Here is an 18,902-nt window from a genome sequence, read left to right on the forward strand (position 1 = left end):
TGCACACCAAGTGAACGCCAAATAAAATGTGCATAATAGTGCGGAATATTATTAGTACTTTATAAATTTACATGCGTTTTTTGAGAAATCGGAAATAGCAAAAATTACTACTTCTGGTCAACAGAATCCAGACTTTTTTCTCCAAGGGGGGGGGGGGGGGGGGGGGGGCACTTGAAATTTTTAGGGGGGGGTAGACTTTCTTCGGGGGGGGGGGGCGGACACTGTTAAAAGTATATATTTTCTATATAAATTATATAAATTTCATTTCGTTCTCTTCCCCCGAAGAGATGCCTGGAAGAAACTCTGACAGAAATTACTCAAAATTTTATGGAAAGCAGAGAGTTAGATCTTTAACTTACATGTGAAATTTCATTTATCTATCTGAAATAGTACTCAAGTTATAGGCTTTTGAAAAATTCAAAGTAGAAAAAGTTCCACTTCCTGTTATCGGAAATCGCTCAAAAGTTGATAAATTCTAAATTTAAATGTATCTAAAGTTCAGCGTTTTACGCATCTAAACAAATCCTACAGAGGTGTCTAAACAAATCCTACAGAGGGGTCTAAACAAATCCTACTGGTGGGTCTAAACAAATCTAAAACAATTAACCAGAGGGTCTAAACAAATTAGGTGGTACTAAACCAATAGGACAGATAGGTTGATTTATTCATCAACTGATTAAACAAATGTTTTTATAACAATTAAAGCAATGAGAGGTAAGTTTTAAAATGTAGGCCATCATATACTACCAATTGTACTTAATTAACGAATACAACATACTGTAAATGTACTTGTGGTATTTTGTTCACGAACCTAACCTTCTACTCACATCGCATGTCCTTCTGTTAGCCTGTTGGGGGCAAATCTTGAAACCCAATTTTGACCCACTTCTAATGCACCGATTGTTGTTTTCGCCTTTTTTATACATTCGTTACCAAAGCAGAGCTTCTTGCATTGATCCCCCTCTCTCTCTCTTCGAATAAAGTGGAATTAATATAGAAAATATTTACTTTTACCAATGTCCGCCCCCTTTCCCCGGACAATCTAGTCAGCCCCATCCCCCCCCCCGGACAATTTTGTCGACTCCCCCCCCCCCCCCCCCGACAACTCAGTCAACCGAAAATTTCAAGTGTCCCCTGGTGAAAAAAAAGGCTGAAAAAATACTACTCCATAGAAAACGTTACACAATAAACTAATAAGATATTCGAGTAGTCATCACTAATTAAGGACTAAAGTTAATGCATTTATTGGCAACATAGTGCTAGAAAAGAGGTGGCAAGAAAGAAATAAAATCACTACCTGTGTGTGGATGGAGGAGAGGCTGGTAGAGCTGGTTCAAGATGTTTGTTGCCAGAAATAATATTGTTCAACCAAAATTGAATATTTTAGAAAATTTAATAAATAAGTTCAAAAGGACTTCCTGTTTCATGAATGTTAGAAAAATTCAAATAAATAATTACTAGAAATATAATACTAATTTAGCTAACACTTTAGTTTTTAATTTGGATTAGTAGAAGCAGGGAGTTGTGTTGATAGGGAATGTTATATTATTTCATATAAATAAACTACAATGCTATACCCCGTTGACCGCTGTGTATTTTATCATGGAAAACAATTGTTGTGATTTTCATTGAGGGGTTGAGGGCGGTTTTTTTTTTAAATATTTACATTGATAAAATATTTTAAACGGCTTTTCAACGGCTTATATTCAATACTAAAATATGAAAATATGTGTAGTCGATGGTTCCAAAACGAGTATAATTTTTTTTTTTAACGTAGTAAAAATTTTATCGGTTGCCATGTTTATTTTTTTTTTATTAAGTATGATTACATAGACTTTCCAATTCTATTACGGCGTGATTTCAACATTTTAAATGATGGAAGTGCGGGTGACGTTAATGTATGACGTTATTGTATGACGTTATTGTATGACGTTATTGTATGACGTATTTATAGACGAGATCTATTAACAACACTTCATATTTTAAAATCTTTACACTTTAAAACAGTCAACCAGTCTTACTAGTTTAGTATGTATTTCACTTCATTAGTCTATAGGGTTTTTCTCTAGTTGCTTAATGCTCTATAGGCACGTACGCTTATCTTTTCCAGTAGTCATACCTACACTATAGAGATTTCATACCTAACTACCGCAAGTGTAAATCAAATTACATACATATTGCACGCATATTTTTACAACTATTTTTAAACGATTGATTCCCGTAGACGAAACATCTCAAAAGAATGTTTAAATAGTTTTTAAAAAAAATAATAATATCCCATTAACATTGGAATTAAATATTAAAAATGGCAACCAGCTATCAACTCTTAATTAGGTTAATTTAACCCAATTAATCTGACGTTTATTTTAGTCATTAAATAACTAAGTGATGAGCAGGATCATGCAAAACTTTTCTCATATTAATTATACATAATGTACAGTAATAACAGCAAATTATTCTTTTCTTAAACTTTATAATTAACTTGAAAATTGACATTTCATGCTACCTTAAAATTTGACGATTGTTAGACGTCATAATAATTAAGTTGGCTATAAATCAAAAGTAAAATTTTGACGTGTATAAAGATGTATAGATTAAGAGATTATTATAAGCTGTTATACATCCCATTACATAAAATTATGTTATAAAGCTTTATCAGTTACCGTATTTGTGTGAGTATATGCTACACGCGACTGTGATATAAGGACTTTAATCCTACAAATGTGAGGTAAGATGATATACTAGAAACTCAACTTGGTGTCGATTAGCTAGGTCTTACACCTTATTATCGAAGTCGTACCTAGGTCTTAGAATCTCGGTCAGGAACAATTTGTTCTTTAGTCTGAGTTGGATAGCCAGATAAAACTGACCCATCGGTTTCTTACTTTAGACGAGTTCAGCATCTCATGACAAAAAGAATTTATTTCCTAGGCACAGATTTAGCTCACTTATACGTCTAGATCGTATGGTAAAGCGAAAATTGGTATAAATTTACAAGGTCACCATTATTATATTATTATTATAACACGTTCCTTGACTTTCCACAGTCGACCATCTCGCATTGAACGAGAGACGATAGTGACAGTGAGGTCCTCCATTCACCATTGGGATCTTCAGTTTTTAGTTTTAAAACCTTTGATATTGTAGTCTGTTTTTTTTTTAAATCTCATATAGATTACTTACCCAAATATTTGCAACAAAACGGTGTTTATTTCTAACTAGAGAAATGTCAGACAGTTCGAGATTTGCCGACTCTACTTTCACTTCGCCAAATGATTTATATCTGTGGAATTTTACAACTACTTCTAGATCTATGTTATCTTTACCATCTTCGGAACTCCTGAGTATTTTCACCGCCATGGAATGGTACCTAAGAGTCATCATCAACCCAATTATTGGAGTTTGTGGAATCTTCGGCAACATTTTAAGCTGTGTAGTACTCAAACGGAGAGGGTTGCATAAATCATCAAACATCCTTCTTTTCACTTTGTCTATTGTTGATATCCTCCTTTTGGTTGTAACGCTTGATATTGCAAGAATCGTAGAACAGTTTCAAATGAAATTCATTTTAGAGAAAAGAGAACTAGCGGTTGATTATAGATATAAAATGATTGGGGAAAGCGTGTTGTATTTTAGCATAATATTTGACGGTATTTTTGCATTTGCAACACAGACGAGTAGTATGATTTGTGTTTACATAACAGTAGAACGATTTATTGCTATTTTCTTTCCCTTAAAGTTTCGCCAAATTGTCACTAGAAAACGTGTGTGGATAATTTTAACAGGCACTATACTAGCAATAACTGTCAATGCTGTTTTTGTCGTAAGGAACCTGGTAGTATTAATTGAATATGATGTCAGTAGAAACATCTGCATTCTACGCATCAAGCGAATACCAAACTTGGCGGATATCTTAATGGACACCATTTTTACATATACATGCAGCATTCTTGCCTTGATTGTTGTTGTAGCTGGTACAACGGCCATCGGTCTCAAACTAATCATCGTGAGAAGACGTCGCTCCATCATGACAACATCAATTAAGCTGACTAAATCATCTCTCAAAACTACTAAAACCCTAGTGGCTGTGTGCGGACTTTTCTCACTCATTCAAATAAAGAAAATCCCATACATGGTGGGAATTGAAATAGATGATGATATATACAACATGTACTACCTGATAAACGAGACTCTGGATTACTTAAACAGTGGCCTCAACTGGATTGTCTACATCACACTGAACAATCAGCTGCAGAATATGATTGTCGAGATGTTGTGCTGTTAGCATGTCAAGAAACAAACGTCACAAGAATAACTTTAATCCTCTTTCTCTTTAACCCATCTTTTCTATTTATCACAAGAAAAAAAAGGTATTGATAGGTATATTAATTTAAAAAGCAGTAGCTTTTTACTATACGTCTATCATTTGATAGGCCAGTACTAATACACTTTATTTTGTTTATTATTTCTATCCTGTGTATGTTTATGCTATTTTACAACATTCGTATACGCTTTCCTAAACTGATATAAAGATTCAAAAACTCATAAATTAAAAATGCCATTTATTTAATTATACGTGTATTTTAATACCAAACACAACTATATGAATTCAATTCTACTAGTTTTACAACATGCAATATGGGTGCACCGTCAATACGGCCCGGGACAAATTGACCCCGTCAAAACGGCCCCGTTAATATGACCCCGTCATAAAGCGACCACAAAGTGTAAATGTATGATATACCTGACGTTTACAGGATAACGACATTTTCTTTTGATAACCTACAAGCATACTTCAGGTTGGAATGTACAGCATGGACCCCTCTCCGCACACAATGAGTTGGAATGGCCTATAACCAACTCATTTATGGAAGTCATAGATAGATGACCCTTAAATTAAAACATACTATTTATTATAACAGGGCTCTTATGTCGGGACCGATTTGTCGAGGTCGTTTTGACGGTGTCGTTTTGTCATTGGCAGTTTTGGCGCCGCACGTCCGCGCGTGCACTATGCAATTGATTTAGCAAAAAAAATTTTAGATGATGAAAACTAAAAAAAGCTTTATATTGAAACACGCCAAGAAAAGAAGAAATGTCAATGCTCCATTTTTCTGTATTGCACATTCTGTTTGTTTTTAAAGATACAAATCAATATAATCTATTTAAATTCTTAAATGTGTTGCCTGTGCTTTTCTTTCGTTTATTTTTATCGTAATGCTTGCAATGTTTTCACTGAAACACTATGTTTATGAATGTGAAGTAGATCTTTGTGTAGTAGCATAAAATCTGAATAAACTCTAAAAAAAACAAATGTTTTGTTTCCTTGCTTTACCTTTGTTGTTAAAAAATAACTTCAGGAACTTAAAATTTAAAATAGTCTGTAGTTACAGATCTAGCAATTTTCTGCATTGCCTATAGTTTATATAACGACGTTGATAATAATGTTGGATGTTTTAAATATAAATTTTATTTAAAGAAGGAAAATAAAAATAAATGTATATTCGAATGCCGAAGCACACTTTTAATATGCAAGTGGAAAAGTGATTATCGTTCTGACAAGAACGCAAAAAAAAAAAACCATGAGGTCACATGTTTAAACTGCGAAAGTACACAAAACTAATAGTGTCATCTTACTTAAGAATATACAAAAATGAACTGTTTCGTTCAAATTTGAATTAGATCTACAGATCTACTTATCAAAACGTACGCTATGAAACGTACGCAATTTTCAAAGCCGAAACTAATACTTTGCTACTCACCACAAACTGTTTCTGCTTATCCGATGCATGGAATGCCAGATTTTTTAACTTTTTGTTTTTCAAGTAGGAAATGGAATAGCCCCGGTCACCCTCCAAGATTGCTTCTACTGTTAATTCACAATAAAATCAAAACGCGATTAGCGGAATGTTTTCTTATGAGTAATCACGAGTTTAAATCTATCTATCTATCTATCCATATACTACTGTAATATATTGAGAATTGTGAAGTCAAGGGAACTCACTCTTCTTGTATTAGTCTTATATTTATAATGTTGTTTTGGGTGATGTCCCTTGTTTATGTCTGGTGGCTTCCTGTTCCTGTTCCGTCATGATGGCTGAATAAAGACTAGTTAACAATCAACGTGGCTTATCGTCAGTGTATAATAATAGAAACAGCTCAATCTAACTCAACTACTAAACCTCAAGTTTGTTAACAAGTGTGTATATTTATTTGTTTGTTTGTTTGTTTATTTGTTTTGTTGATTGTCAGTTTGGTTACGAGAGAGAATCTGCACTATGTGTAGAGCTGTAAAATACGGATTTAGGTATAGAATAATGTTCTTTTTTACCAAACTGTTAATTACAAATGTATTTAAAGACATTCATTAATTTATTGATATATTCATTGGTAGATACACCACTTTAATTATAAAAGTTCAGAACAATGACTTTACTTATAGTGACGTCACATGATTTATTTACTTCTTATAACAATAACTGCGGCTTCCATCGAAGATTTTGTTGCCCATTTAAAAAGTTTAAAGCATTATAAAGCTAATTTTCTGTCGGCTACAGCTTTAACGATAGGTCCTTTTGTTAATTTTATTATAAATTTTCAACAGTTCTTTTAATTTGAGTATACAAAAAATTTCTCTATATCTACAGATAAGCTGTCGGACGAAAGGAAAGTCAATCCTAGATCTAAAATCTAGAATCTAGTTCAAAGCAAAATTAATTATTAAAAATAAAATCATATGAAGGGATAGTGTGGTCTGACCCATTCTCGGCCTGAATCTTTTTTTAACGATTAAAAACATGCTGCCTGAGACTTGGTGGAACACTGGGCAGGTGAAGTAGAGTTGGGTAGGTGTAGAGTTCACCTTTGACGTCAGCATATGAAATCAGTATTTTAAAAGACAAAAACATGTCTTAGTTGGCCGGACACTGGGCAGGTAGAATAGAGTTGAACTGTTTTTGTGACCTCAGCATATGAAGGGATAGTGTGGTCAGACCCATGCTCAGCCAAAATCGGTGTTTTTAAAAGACGAGAACGTCTTAGGTGTTACGTCTTTTTTAATGTGGGGACTGGTTTTTTGAGATAATAAGTGACAGTAGGGAGGGGAGGGGAAAGATAAAACTCATCAAATAAACATGACGCCATATATGGATGACCCTTGAAACACACGGTTATTCAAGAATAACGGGTAGTCAAGTTGAATATAGGACAGCGTTGCCTTATCCTCTCATGTAATATAACATTTCAATAGATACCACCTTTCACGGTACATAACCATCTCATTCTACACAAACAATAAACGTGTTCTAATTATTTTTTATACTTAAAATCTCCTCCTGTTAGAGAATAAAAACATTTTACCTATTCATTAGAAACAATTCATTGCAAAGCTTTATATTGTTAGAGGAGGCAAAACAAATCAGATAGACGAGTCTACTAATTAATTCATCTAGCCATTTTACACTAAGTACATTTTAAAAATGAAGACAGGCAAAAGCAGTTTCAAAATATATTTAGAAAACTTCCACGAGCACTGAAACATAATATAAACTAACTGTGAACGATCTTCTCGATCGCTTATGTTAATATGTTCACAATTAAAAGATTTTTCTTAGTTCAAGAGTCTGTTCTTCTATCTGTCTGTTTGAGATATATTAATTTTCTACCTTTCTTAATGTAGCGATTGCGTGGAAGCTGTTCCGATAAAGCAGTATAAGTGGAATGCTGACCATATAAAGCAATGCACATATATACTGACATCTTCAAAACAAATGAAAATCACATGGGACAAACCACAGTAATCAGTTTTCTACTTTTTAGAAAAAAAATGAGATTTAGTGTTTGAGATCCTTTGATGTTCCATTGTTGCGTTATTTTAAAATCATAAATGTTGAGGGGATCGAGGTGGTTTTACACTATTGTTGTATGTGATAGCTATAAACTTGCACTACATACAATTTCAAAAAGTGGAGTGGACATCTGTGCTTATCCTGTGTGTCTTTAAACAATTTACATGATTGAAGCATCAAGATAGAAACTCTAAGAGGTTTGAAAGAAGTTAATAATATTCCCATCAGGTCTTCTATCTAGAAGACGTGAATGTGAGGTCTACTAATAGACGTCAATGTCAGTAGGTTGTAGCCAAAGATTTTAGACTTCTTTTTGTTCAAGATTACTTAAACTGGCTTAAACAATTAATAGGGGTCGGACACAGGTTAAAGTATATTTTCTACATAATGCCTATTTCGTAATAGGGGGCGTTAGACGTGCTTTGGAGTGTGGGGGGGGGGGGGGGCTCCATCCGAGTTTTGTCAAGTTTGAGCTTAGGTGCAAGGTATGACTGCGACTATATTTGGAATAAATGTACAGTATCTACGTGTAGATCAAGGTTAAATCCGGTTAAAATGCCTATTCTGGATAAAATTCCATTTTCAATGACATTTTTCGTTTACGGTTAAATTTGAAGTAGAGTTGGTGATTTTGGTTTTTGTTTCGGTTTAGAGTAAAAGACATCTCTATTAACCTAGCGCCCGTTGTATTTCTCCCTCAACGGGCCATTTATCTCGTTTGTAAATAATTTTCTTTTACATTTAAGGCTACATTTCTGTTCATATTCAACAAGCCTGAATTGTCGCCTTTGTTTCACTTTTGTAATTGATTTGTACAGAAAACTCCGTAATCGATCTTCTGAAAGCTCCAAGTTATAGAAATTTATACTCAAAACGTTGTAGATAAATATTTTTTATGAAATTTAACTTTTTTTAACCACATGACCTAGTTCAGACATGGTTATTTACATTTCAGCGATAAAATCAAAGAAAACATTATTTTTTTTACTTTTTGTTGTTTATTTACCAAAAGCACTACGAAAGCCCGACAAAAACCACACAATAACGTTTTCATAACCATATTTATTTTATTAACACTGCTCACAAATACTTAATGGAACCTTCCTAACTTTACAGGCCGGGGTATATTGGCCAAAATAATCTTACATTTTTTTATACGCCGCCAATTAATCCAGTGGGAAAAAAATTAATGGATTCGAGACTAAATATGTAGATTTCCAATAATCAATTAAAAATGACAGCTGGCAACCAGCTATTAAAAAATTGATTAGTGTAATTTAGACCGATTAACCTGACGTTAAATATGTAATTTAGGAAATAAATTTTGTATCGTCACATGCTAAATGCTTCCCCAATCAATTATAATTAACTTAATTTAATAATAGTAGCTATTTGTTTTAACAAATTCTTTAATTGAGTTAAGCAATGGCAATTTAGATTAATTTGAACTACACCGATAGAGGACTTTTGTTTACTTAGCAACAGCGGTCGGCTCTTATTATTTAAACTTTAAGGTTGAGTCAGAATCAAGCTGTAGTCTGCTTCTGTATAAGAAACTTATTTTCAATGACTCTACTCCGGAAGAGCAAGTGAGTTTTATTTTACTTCTACATTAATTCGCACTAACCTTTGCAGATGAAGAGACAGACTTCACTTTGTCCCATCATCTAAGTGTTTTAAATCACAAACGTCCAGTGCCTCTACCAGAACAAATTATTGTCTCTCCAGTGGAGCCTTGGACAATGACCAGCTATTCCACAACCGTTGTTTATTTGCCGGTCCTATAAATCAATATTCGTTCTTTTCTAATAGACAGATTTCTTTCATAAATTTCAAACATTTCCAAAAAAGTGCATCCCGAATGACAACGAAAGAAATCTCTTTATTGGCCAGCATTTTTACCATTATATTTTTTAAACGTTTGTTATAATTTTCTCATTTTAGTGCATTCAAAGCAAGCTATAACACGGATTTTTATCATTTTTCCTCAGAGTGAGTTATCTGAAAATAAAAGTGAGATCAGTTTGACAGTGAGATCTTCATATTGACAGTAAGACCCTCGCACATTTTTTGCGATCTTCTGATGAATGGTGAATTCGTTCGCTTCAGAATATGAACCCAAACTGAACAATGCATCATGTTTAGATCATACTGTGGGGGCAACTTCCAGAGATTATCATCCCACACAAAAATCTCAACTCTAGACTTCGTGAGCAGGATAGACTGATAGCTACATCTTTATCGTCTCTTGCTTACATTCGTTTTACATTTTAAACACAAGTGCAAATTCTTCAAAGCATGATATTATTAAATTGCTTTGACAGTTAAGGAAATTAAATCAAGACTGTATCTTGATTGGAACAGCCAAGAAGTTATTATTTTAATCAACTGAAGTTTTAGATGCATTTTTTAAATGCTTCTGTGAATTCGTTTTCCATGCAGATCTAATTTCGTGCATCTTGCTTCGTTAATCTTACAACGATTGAGATTTACACGGGGCTACTGTAAAGATATTTTTATAGTCCCTGTAATATAAATTAGAACTTACAAAAATAAATTGATATTTTAATTTCGAAATAAACATTTAATAAATTTTTATTTTAAAAAATTATTTCCAGAACGGAAAATGTCGTTTTGTAGTGGTTCGAATTTTGTTGACTTGAATGATACTAACCAATACAATTTATGTATTTGTAATTCTACATCGCGAATACTGTCATTATCTACATCAATGGAATCCCAAAATCTTTTTACTGTCATGAAATGGTACATGCGAGTCATCATCAACCCAGTTATCGGAGTTTTTGGAATTTTTGGCAACGTTTTAAGCTGTGTAGTGCTCAAGAGAAGAGGGTTGCACAAATCCTCTGATATCCTTCTGTTCACTTTGTCTATTGTTGACACCCTTGTGTCTACAGTCACACTGGATACGGCTAGAATAGCGACACAGATTAAAACAAAATCTCCTTTGTGGAACAGAGTTCTTGACGTAGACTGCTCTTATACTTTGCCTGTGGAAATAATGTTGTACTTTAGCATAATAAGTGACGGCGTGTACGCATTTGCAACACAGACAAGTAGTGTGATTTGTGTTTACATAACTGTAGAACGATTGATCGCTATTTTCTACCCCTTAGAGTTTCGCCAAGTTGTTACCAGAAAACGTGTGTGGATAATTTTAGCAGGCACTACATTAACAACAGGAGTGTATGCTGTTAATGCTGTACGAAATCTTGTACCCGTTTTGAAGTATGATGCTAATAGAAAAATATGCTTTATGCATCTTGCAAGAATAAAAAACATAGTGGATGATATGATTGACAACATTTTTTACTATGCATGCAGCCTTGTTGCTATGATTATAGTTATAGCTGGTACAACGGCCATTGGTCTAAAATTAATTATCGTGAGAAAACGTCGCTTTAACATGACAGCATCAATTAAAATGACTAAATCATCTCTCAAAACTACTAAAACCCTAGTGGCTGTGTGTTTCCTATTTTCACTCACTCAAATCCAAAGGCTGCCCTATACTCTAGATATTGCAATGGATAGTAATATATCCAACATGTACTATCAGATAAATGAGACTCTGGATTTCTTAAACAGTTGCCTCAACTGGCTTGTCTACATCACACTGAACGACCATTTTAAAAACATGATGGTCGACATGTTGTGCTGTTTGGTTGTCAAGAAATAAATGTCCAGAGAATGTTGTGTAAAGTACTTTTTTCCTTCATCCTGTTAGTTAATACATGAAGATAAAGGATTGGTATATAATCAAGCAGTAGCTTTTCAATTTACGAGTATAACTATATATACTAGAACTTACCAATTAGTGTCGTGTAAAACCTTACCCTGCCAATGCGACTGTTTTCAAATTATTATGTTTTCAAGGAACGAGTACCCCAACCCCACCCCTCCCAACACTCGCCACAGCAAAGGAGAGGAATATTAACAATACTTTATTTTATAACTGAAACAACAGTAGGCACGAAGGACATTTTATTCGGATTGGCCGTTATTAATTTTAAAATAACAACGGCATTTGATAAAATAGCAATTAAATATTATAGATGCAGTAGTAAAATACCATTTTAAAATGCGGAACATAAAATTAGCATTTACATAGTTATAGAAGCAGAATTGAATGAGAATAGAATGGATAAATTAGAAATTTTGAGATAGCGCAGTTCAGGAGCTCATAAAAAAGTTGTTTTCTTAAGTTTTCTTTTGAAAATACTTTCAGTTGCACTTAGTTTTATTCTATTAGGGAGGTTATTCTACAAATTGGCACCAGAGTATGCGATGCTATGGGATGGGTAAACTAAGACGATGATTTAATTTTGTGTTGTTAGAAAATAAGTTTCTAAAGAAAGAAGGTACGGATTCGTGAAAAATGTATTTAGAGATATAACTTTAGAAAGGCCTATATTATTTCAGTATTTTGCAAGTTCACATAAAATCTCTAGTCGGTTTAGCTTTGTTGTTGGTATCTAAATCGAGTTGTTGTTTTTTTTTTACATAGCAGAACTAACTTAACAGTGTTATTTTGTTATTTGGGGCATAACTTTACAATGATTTCCAACTACAATTTGACTCGCTTTTTACAAGTTTTTATTTAACTCACTTCCTCGTCAGTCGTCAGTCTTAGATCGAGTCGCCGGAGCGAAATTGCAGGCACTTCTACTTGACAGATACGGTTCGTAGTTGGTACATGGGTCAAGACATAAAGACTATGCATCGTGACATTCAATTTGACTTAATTGGTCGCCTGATTAATTTTTTTATAAATTAATTATAAATTACTAAATATTAGTAAAGGTATCCAATGGGTACTAAAAAGACCCACACTTTTCTTTATATTAATTTAAATAGTAGTGTATAATTTATTTCTACTTTTTAGTGCATTATTACATAAAAGCTTGTTATTAAAACGTTTGTTTATGAATTATTTTTTTGCAAGCTTTTATTTAACTCACTGTCACTGTCTGTCGTCAGTCTGTCGTCAGTCTAGATCGAAACGCCCTAGCAAAATTACGGACACTTCTAACTGACAGATACGGTTCGTTGTTGGTACGTAGGTCAAGATATGAAGACAATGCAATATGACATTAAACTTGACTTAATTGGTTGCCTAATTAATTTTTCATGAATTAATTAAAATTGTGTCCAAATTAGTAGTCTCATCCAACTACTCCGCACTATTATACACGCGTCAGCACGTTCATTAAGTGCGCAACGGTTTTTAGTCATGCAACTCTATTGTAAATTTTAAAAATTTAAAGTACTGAAAAAAATTTATTAAAAACGTTTTAATAACAAGCTTTTATGTAATAATGGAGTAAAAAGTAGAAAATAAATTATACACTGCTATTTAAATAACTATATAAAAAAGCATGGGTCTCTTCCTAAATATTTGTAAAGGTTTCCAGTAGATACTAAAGTGACTCCCGCTTTTCTTCATAGTTATTTGAATAGTAGTGTATAATTTATTATCTACTTTTTAGTCCATTATTACATAAAAGCTTGTTATTTTAAAAAATGTATAAATTAATTTTTTTTAAACATTTTATCAGGATATTGAAATACAAAAACTCAGATTAATAAAATGCGTTTAAGAATAAGTACTAATAATTTGAATTAAATTGCACTTAGCATTGTTGCACAGCATGTAGATCTAAGTAATACTCGAGTGTTTACCCTAAAGGATAGAATTTAAAAAACCGTTTAACATGAAACTATTAAGTAACACTTTAAGAATGCACAAAGAAATGTCTGGTGTCCAATTTTAGTAGTGCACGCTGTATGTGTTGAAAAATATGAAAATTAAAATGATTTTTATAAATCATGCATGTATTATTTAGTTTTGTGTTTTTTGTGCATTTGTTTCATTTATTTTATCGTGATGCTTGCAAAATTTTTACTTATACACTAAATGTCAAGCAATAACTTAAAACACTGAATAAACTGTCAAAAAAGTTGTATTTATTCTTTGCTTTACCTCTCGGTAAACTTTTTTTATTGTCTACAGTTTTTACTACGACTTATAAGAGAATATATTAAAACGTCATCGTACGTCATCATTGGTAACTTTAAATCATTGTGTAGCCATCATATCATAACTGTTGTATTTTTATGTTAAAATGTATGCAACATCATATCTAAAAACATGTAGTCGTGTGGCGTAGTGTTAAAAAAATATATTTTTAAATCAAACGACAGTAAAATGCAGGGGTGGACTGGCCACAGGTAAAAAAAAACACCCAGTGGGGTTCCAAGTAAAGAAAACCCAGTGGGCCCCCAGATAAAAATCACCCGGTTGGCCCCACGAACATTGCTGTGCTAAGCATTTTAGTGGTTTGATTTTTTTTAATGGTCGTTTGCATTTCCTTCCAGCTGATCAACAATTTTTGATCTGGAAAAAATGCCCAATTAAAATTTTAATCTAGGGTTGGGGGCCCCTTTTAAAATTTCCCAGGCTTCTTTGACACAGCTCGTCTAGCCTATGCGAAATGACATGTTTATTTTATTTTTAACAACAAGTTGTAACCATAAAATATTCCATAGAGAAATATATGTTAATCTGTTTCTTAAATTTCAAAATAAAATCGTGTACTTAAAACACAAAAGAAACAAACGACATATAGGCCTAAGTAAAAGGTCTTTTGAGGAACAAAGAAGTAACTGAAAATAATTTTTTCGATTGATCCTCTTTAGGTCGATGAAAATACTTGGCGTGTTTAATTCAGCTTTTATTGACATTTTTATAAATATTTTGTTCCTTTAATTAATTAATCTGTAATATATAGTCATTTTTCAGTTTTCACTTTTGGTACAGAAACTTCGATTTATACTAAGGTGTAGAGAGCATTTCATAATTGAAATGATAGCCAAATTATAATTGTCGGTACATTGTAACGTAAAAAAAGTTTGATTTGTTGGACTTAATAACGAGCACAACTGCATGCATTTGACGGCTAAAACTATTTCAGTTTGCACTTTTCACATACAGATTCTTTAGAGCAGTCAGTTTAGCTAAGGGTCATAATCAGTTATGGATAATTATAATATCAAGCTGATAATCTTATTGCCCAGCTGATCCCACTTTCAATATGAGGTAGTGGCATAGTCTCCAGGGAGGGGTGGTTATGGGGTTAGACCCCCCACACACACCCAAGCACCCCCAAAATGACAACTGTTATATTACAGTTATTGTCGACGGTGGACTTCGCTAACACTTAGTGCTTGAACAACAAGCACTCAGGGTCGCAACCTTTAGAACAACAATGTATCCCATTGTGAAGGGAATTTCCTGGAACTGAACGTGGGTAGTTGCCTAGCATGCAGTGCGACCGGATGGGCATCTGACAGAAATCGGGGATGTGACCCACAATCTTTGACCCTGGTTGGGGTCGGATAGAAACTAAGTGAGCTAAATATAGAGCCAGAAACCTACGATAGACGGGTAAGAAAGATAGTCAAGAAAGTCTAGATAAAGAGTTAAACGACCGAATTTGTTTTTAGCGTAACGGTTTTTTATGTGTATTTTCTACTACTTTAAAAAAATGTGAGATTCATTTCATTGATGGCGGATGGAAAAAGAAAGTTGAAAACAACTTAATTAATTGATTTCTTAATAACAAGAAAAATAAAACTGAAAATGATAAAGATGGTAGTATTACTTTAAAAAGTAAATTACCCCAACAAAGTTTCATAAATCAGCATATTCACCTGTAAAAATTTTACAAAAGGAGTTCTAACAGATTATAAAAGAATGTATCTATTTGAAAATATCTGGCTTCGTTTTAGATTTCCAGCAAGAAACTTAAAATTTCTCAGTCTTCAAAATTTTGATTATCACACCCCCCCCCCCCCCCCAAGTTACAATCCTGGTTACGCTACTGTTATAATGCAACAATAGTCGTAGATACTGTGGAAAGATAAAGATGAAAGTTTAAAAAATTACAGTGAATGCCCCTTTGATTAATGTGTGACAGCCTTCCAACTCTGTCACGAACAACTAGTTCCAGCTGGTCAGAAACATTTCCAGAATTTTTTTCTTTGAAGCGTCATATGGAACTCTTCTAGCATTGAACCACGATGGGTCAATGCTGGCTGAGCATCTGGGGTTCCACTAGACTGAAAAAAAACAAAAAATTCAGAAAATTAAATAGAACCTAAAAATAGGATAGCTTTTACTCATCAATTACCTTATTTTACGTTACATCACATTTCGATATATTTATTGAAAAACAAAGAAATGGTTTTATAACAAAGAAAGCAATGAAATGTAGTTTTAAAATGTAGGCCTAAATATACAAACACCGCTACTAAAAAAACACGAATTTAACACATTGTAAATCTTTCACTACGGTAATTTGTTTTTCACAAACCAAAAGCTGCTGAACTATCTTTACAATAAACTTTTACTCCTTTTGTTGGTCTGTTGGTGGCAAATCTTGAAACGCAAATTTGACCCACTTCGTCTTCTTCGTTCTTAAATTTAGTGTTGGAACTGAAGAGAGTTCGAACTTGAGACTTCTCGGTTTAGCAACCATGAGCTTTACCACGCCGACTAACCCACTTCTAACGCAGCGAATTTTTGTTTTTGCTTTTTATATTTTTGTTCTTGCTTTTTATATGTATTCTCCTCCGAAGAATACTCAATACTACCTCATTTTTAATCTAATAAGATAATAAATTAGTCATCACAAATTAATGAGTTAATTAATAAGTTAGTACATTCAATAGCGAATTCTAGTGTAATGAACGGTCGTCAAAAAATGGCATTTCAGGTGTTCTGGTTATAGACATAATGTGTCTAGAAATAAATCACATGGGAAAGACTACCTGTGTAAATGAAGGGAGAATAATCACGTGATTTCAACTTGTGAAGATGTTGTACGATGGTAGAGTGGGTGACGTTGTTGTATGACGTTATTAATGGCCATCTGTTAACAACACTTCAAATTTGACAATGTTTGCATATCAAACCAGTCAGACAGTCTTCTTACTTTAGTATGTGTGTGACCTCTAAGAGGTTTCTCTAATACCTTAACGCTCGAGAGACTCGTGAGCTTATCATTCCCAGTGCCGGCAATATAGAACTTATCATACCTAACTGCCGCTGGTATCAAGTAAATTGATACTGCTCGGATATAATTACATATTTTTAAAAAGTACAATACCCGTCGAAGTAACATCTCGAAATAATGTTTAAAAGGTTTCAAAGAAATATAATAATATTGCCATTAACATTGAAGTGAAACAATTAAAATGGCAACCGGCTATTAACTTAGAATTAGACCACTTAGTTTGACATTGATTTTAGTCATTAAATAACTAAGTTACGAGCTGTTACATGCAAAACGTTTCTCATATTAATTATAAATAACAAATTGTAATAACAGCGACTTATCTTTTTCTTAAACTGTATAATTAAATTAATTACTGTCATTTTATGTTAACTTAAGTTTTAGAGATTGTTATACGTAACCTTTAATTTAGATGGCTATAATTTTAAATGAAAATTTTAACATATGTAGATAAATAGATTAATGTAAACTGTTATTAATCACGTTACATAAATTTGTTATAAAGTTATATCAGTTGATGTATTTGTGTGAATGTATGCTATACTGCGACACAAGAGCTGATAATCCTGCTAAACTGCGGTACTTTGATATACTAGACTGATAAGTTTACAAAACTGAGGAAAGTAGAGATACTAGACTGATAAAACTACAAAACTGAGGTACATAGAGATACTAGAAGGATAAGCCTACAAAACTGAAGTACTTATAGATACTAGACTGATAAGCTTATAGAACTAAGGTACGTCGAGCTACTAGAATGATAAGCCTACAAAATGAGGTATATAGATGCTCTAGGTTAGTTGGTGTTTAGGCCTTTATGCTAGAAACTCTAGAAACTCAACTTGGTGTCGATTAACTAGATCTTCTAATTTATGAAACTAGGTCTTCTACCTTATAGAAGTCCAAACTATGTCTTAGCGTATCAGCAAGGGACTATTTGTTCTTTATTACGGATGGACTTTTGATTACCAGATAGAACTGACCCATTGGTTCTAGTTAGGTTTTCTATCTTATAGAATTCCAAACTTGGTCTTTTACCTTATAGAAGTCTTAACTAGGTCAGCGCCTCAGCCAAGGACAACTTGATCTTTAGTCCGGTTGAAAGTTCGATGACCATATATAACTGAATATACGGTTTTCAACTAAAGACAAGTTCAGCATCTCACGACAAAGTGAATTTATTTTCTGGGTCCAGATAAAGCTCACTTAAACTTCTGGATCGTATGGCCGGGATTTGGTTTATATTTTTAAAGTTCATTATTACCATGTAAAAAGCATTTTGCTGTAATATAAATATAACATCTTCAAAGGTTTTTTCCTCAGTCAGATAGAACGAGAGACGATAGTGACAGTGAGGTCCTAAGCTTACCAGGCGAATCTTCAGTTTGACCGTGTTATCTTGACAGTGGGATACTTAGCTTCATACATCGTAATCACCGCTTCAGACTTAGATACCTAAAGCAATTACAAGTGTATTAGCTGCTCATAGAAAACGCAACATACATATTTTATTGACAGACTCTTCGAAGTAGAAGATACCGTTTCAGGATTTCGACCAAGACAAAATCTCTATTGTTAATTTTGTATTTCCTTTAATTAGTCTTTGTCTTTTAATTAGTATTTCTTTTGTAATTGGTGTTACATATTTGAGGACGCTTCAAAAACTTTGTCAACATTAGAAACTGCTCATTTTGATTAGATTATAATAAAACGTTTCTAATCAAACGTTTCAACGTTTTTAAAACAACCATTGTTAAAGAGTAGTTAAGTTTTAAAGGAGACCTCTTTTTAAAGAAGTTAAGAATTTATTAGACAATTTTATTGAATCAGAAAGTGGGTTTTTAGAAACCATATATCCTGTAGTCTATAATTTTGAAAAGTAAACATAAACAACGTCTCATATAGATTACTTACCCAAATATTTGTCAAAAAAAACTTTTTATTTCTAACCAGAAGC

The 18,902-nt window shown here is 33.1% G+C and overlaps 1 protein-coding gene across 1 annotated transcript; it reads left to right on the plus strand.

Annotated features, from left to right (window-relative positions):
• Window positions 1-10,578: 10,578 nt before the first annotated feature.
• On the plus strand, window positions 10,579-11,547 carry LOC131933169 (FMRFamide receptor-like). Its single transcript, XM_059289964.1, has one exon. The coding sequence runs from the start codon at window positions 10,579-10,581 to the stop codon at window positions 11,545-11,547; it is 969 nt and encodes a 322-aa protein (XP_059145947.1).
• The last annotated feature ends 7,355 nt before the right edge of the window (window positions 11,548-18,902 follow it).

This window comes from Physella acuta, unplaced genomic scaffold, assembly GCF_028476545.2.
Source record: "Physella acuta isolate Inbredline_101_S28 unplaced genomic scaffold, ASM2847654v3 ptg000106l, whole genome shotgun sequence".
Lineage (NCBI taxonomy): Eukaryota > Metazoa > Mollusca > Gastropoda > Physidae > Physella > Physella acuta.

Excerpts from the sequence above, each read along its gene's own strand:
- LOC131933169 (XM_059289964.1), top strand. The coding sequence starts at position 10,579 with ATGGAATCCCAAAATCTTTTTACTGTCATGAAATGGTACATGCGAGTC.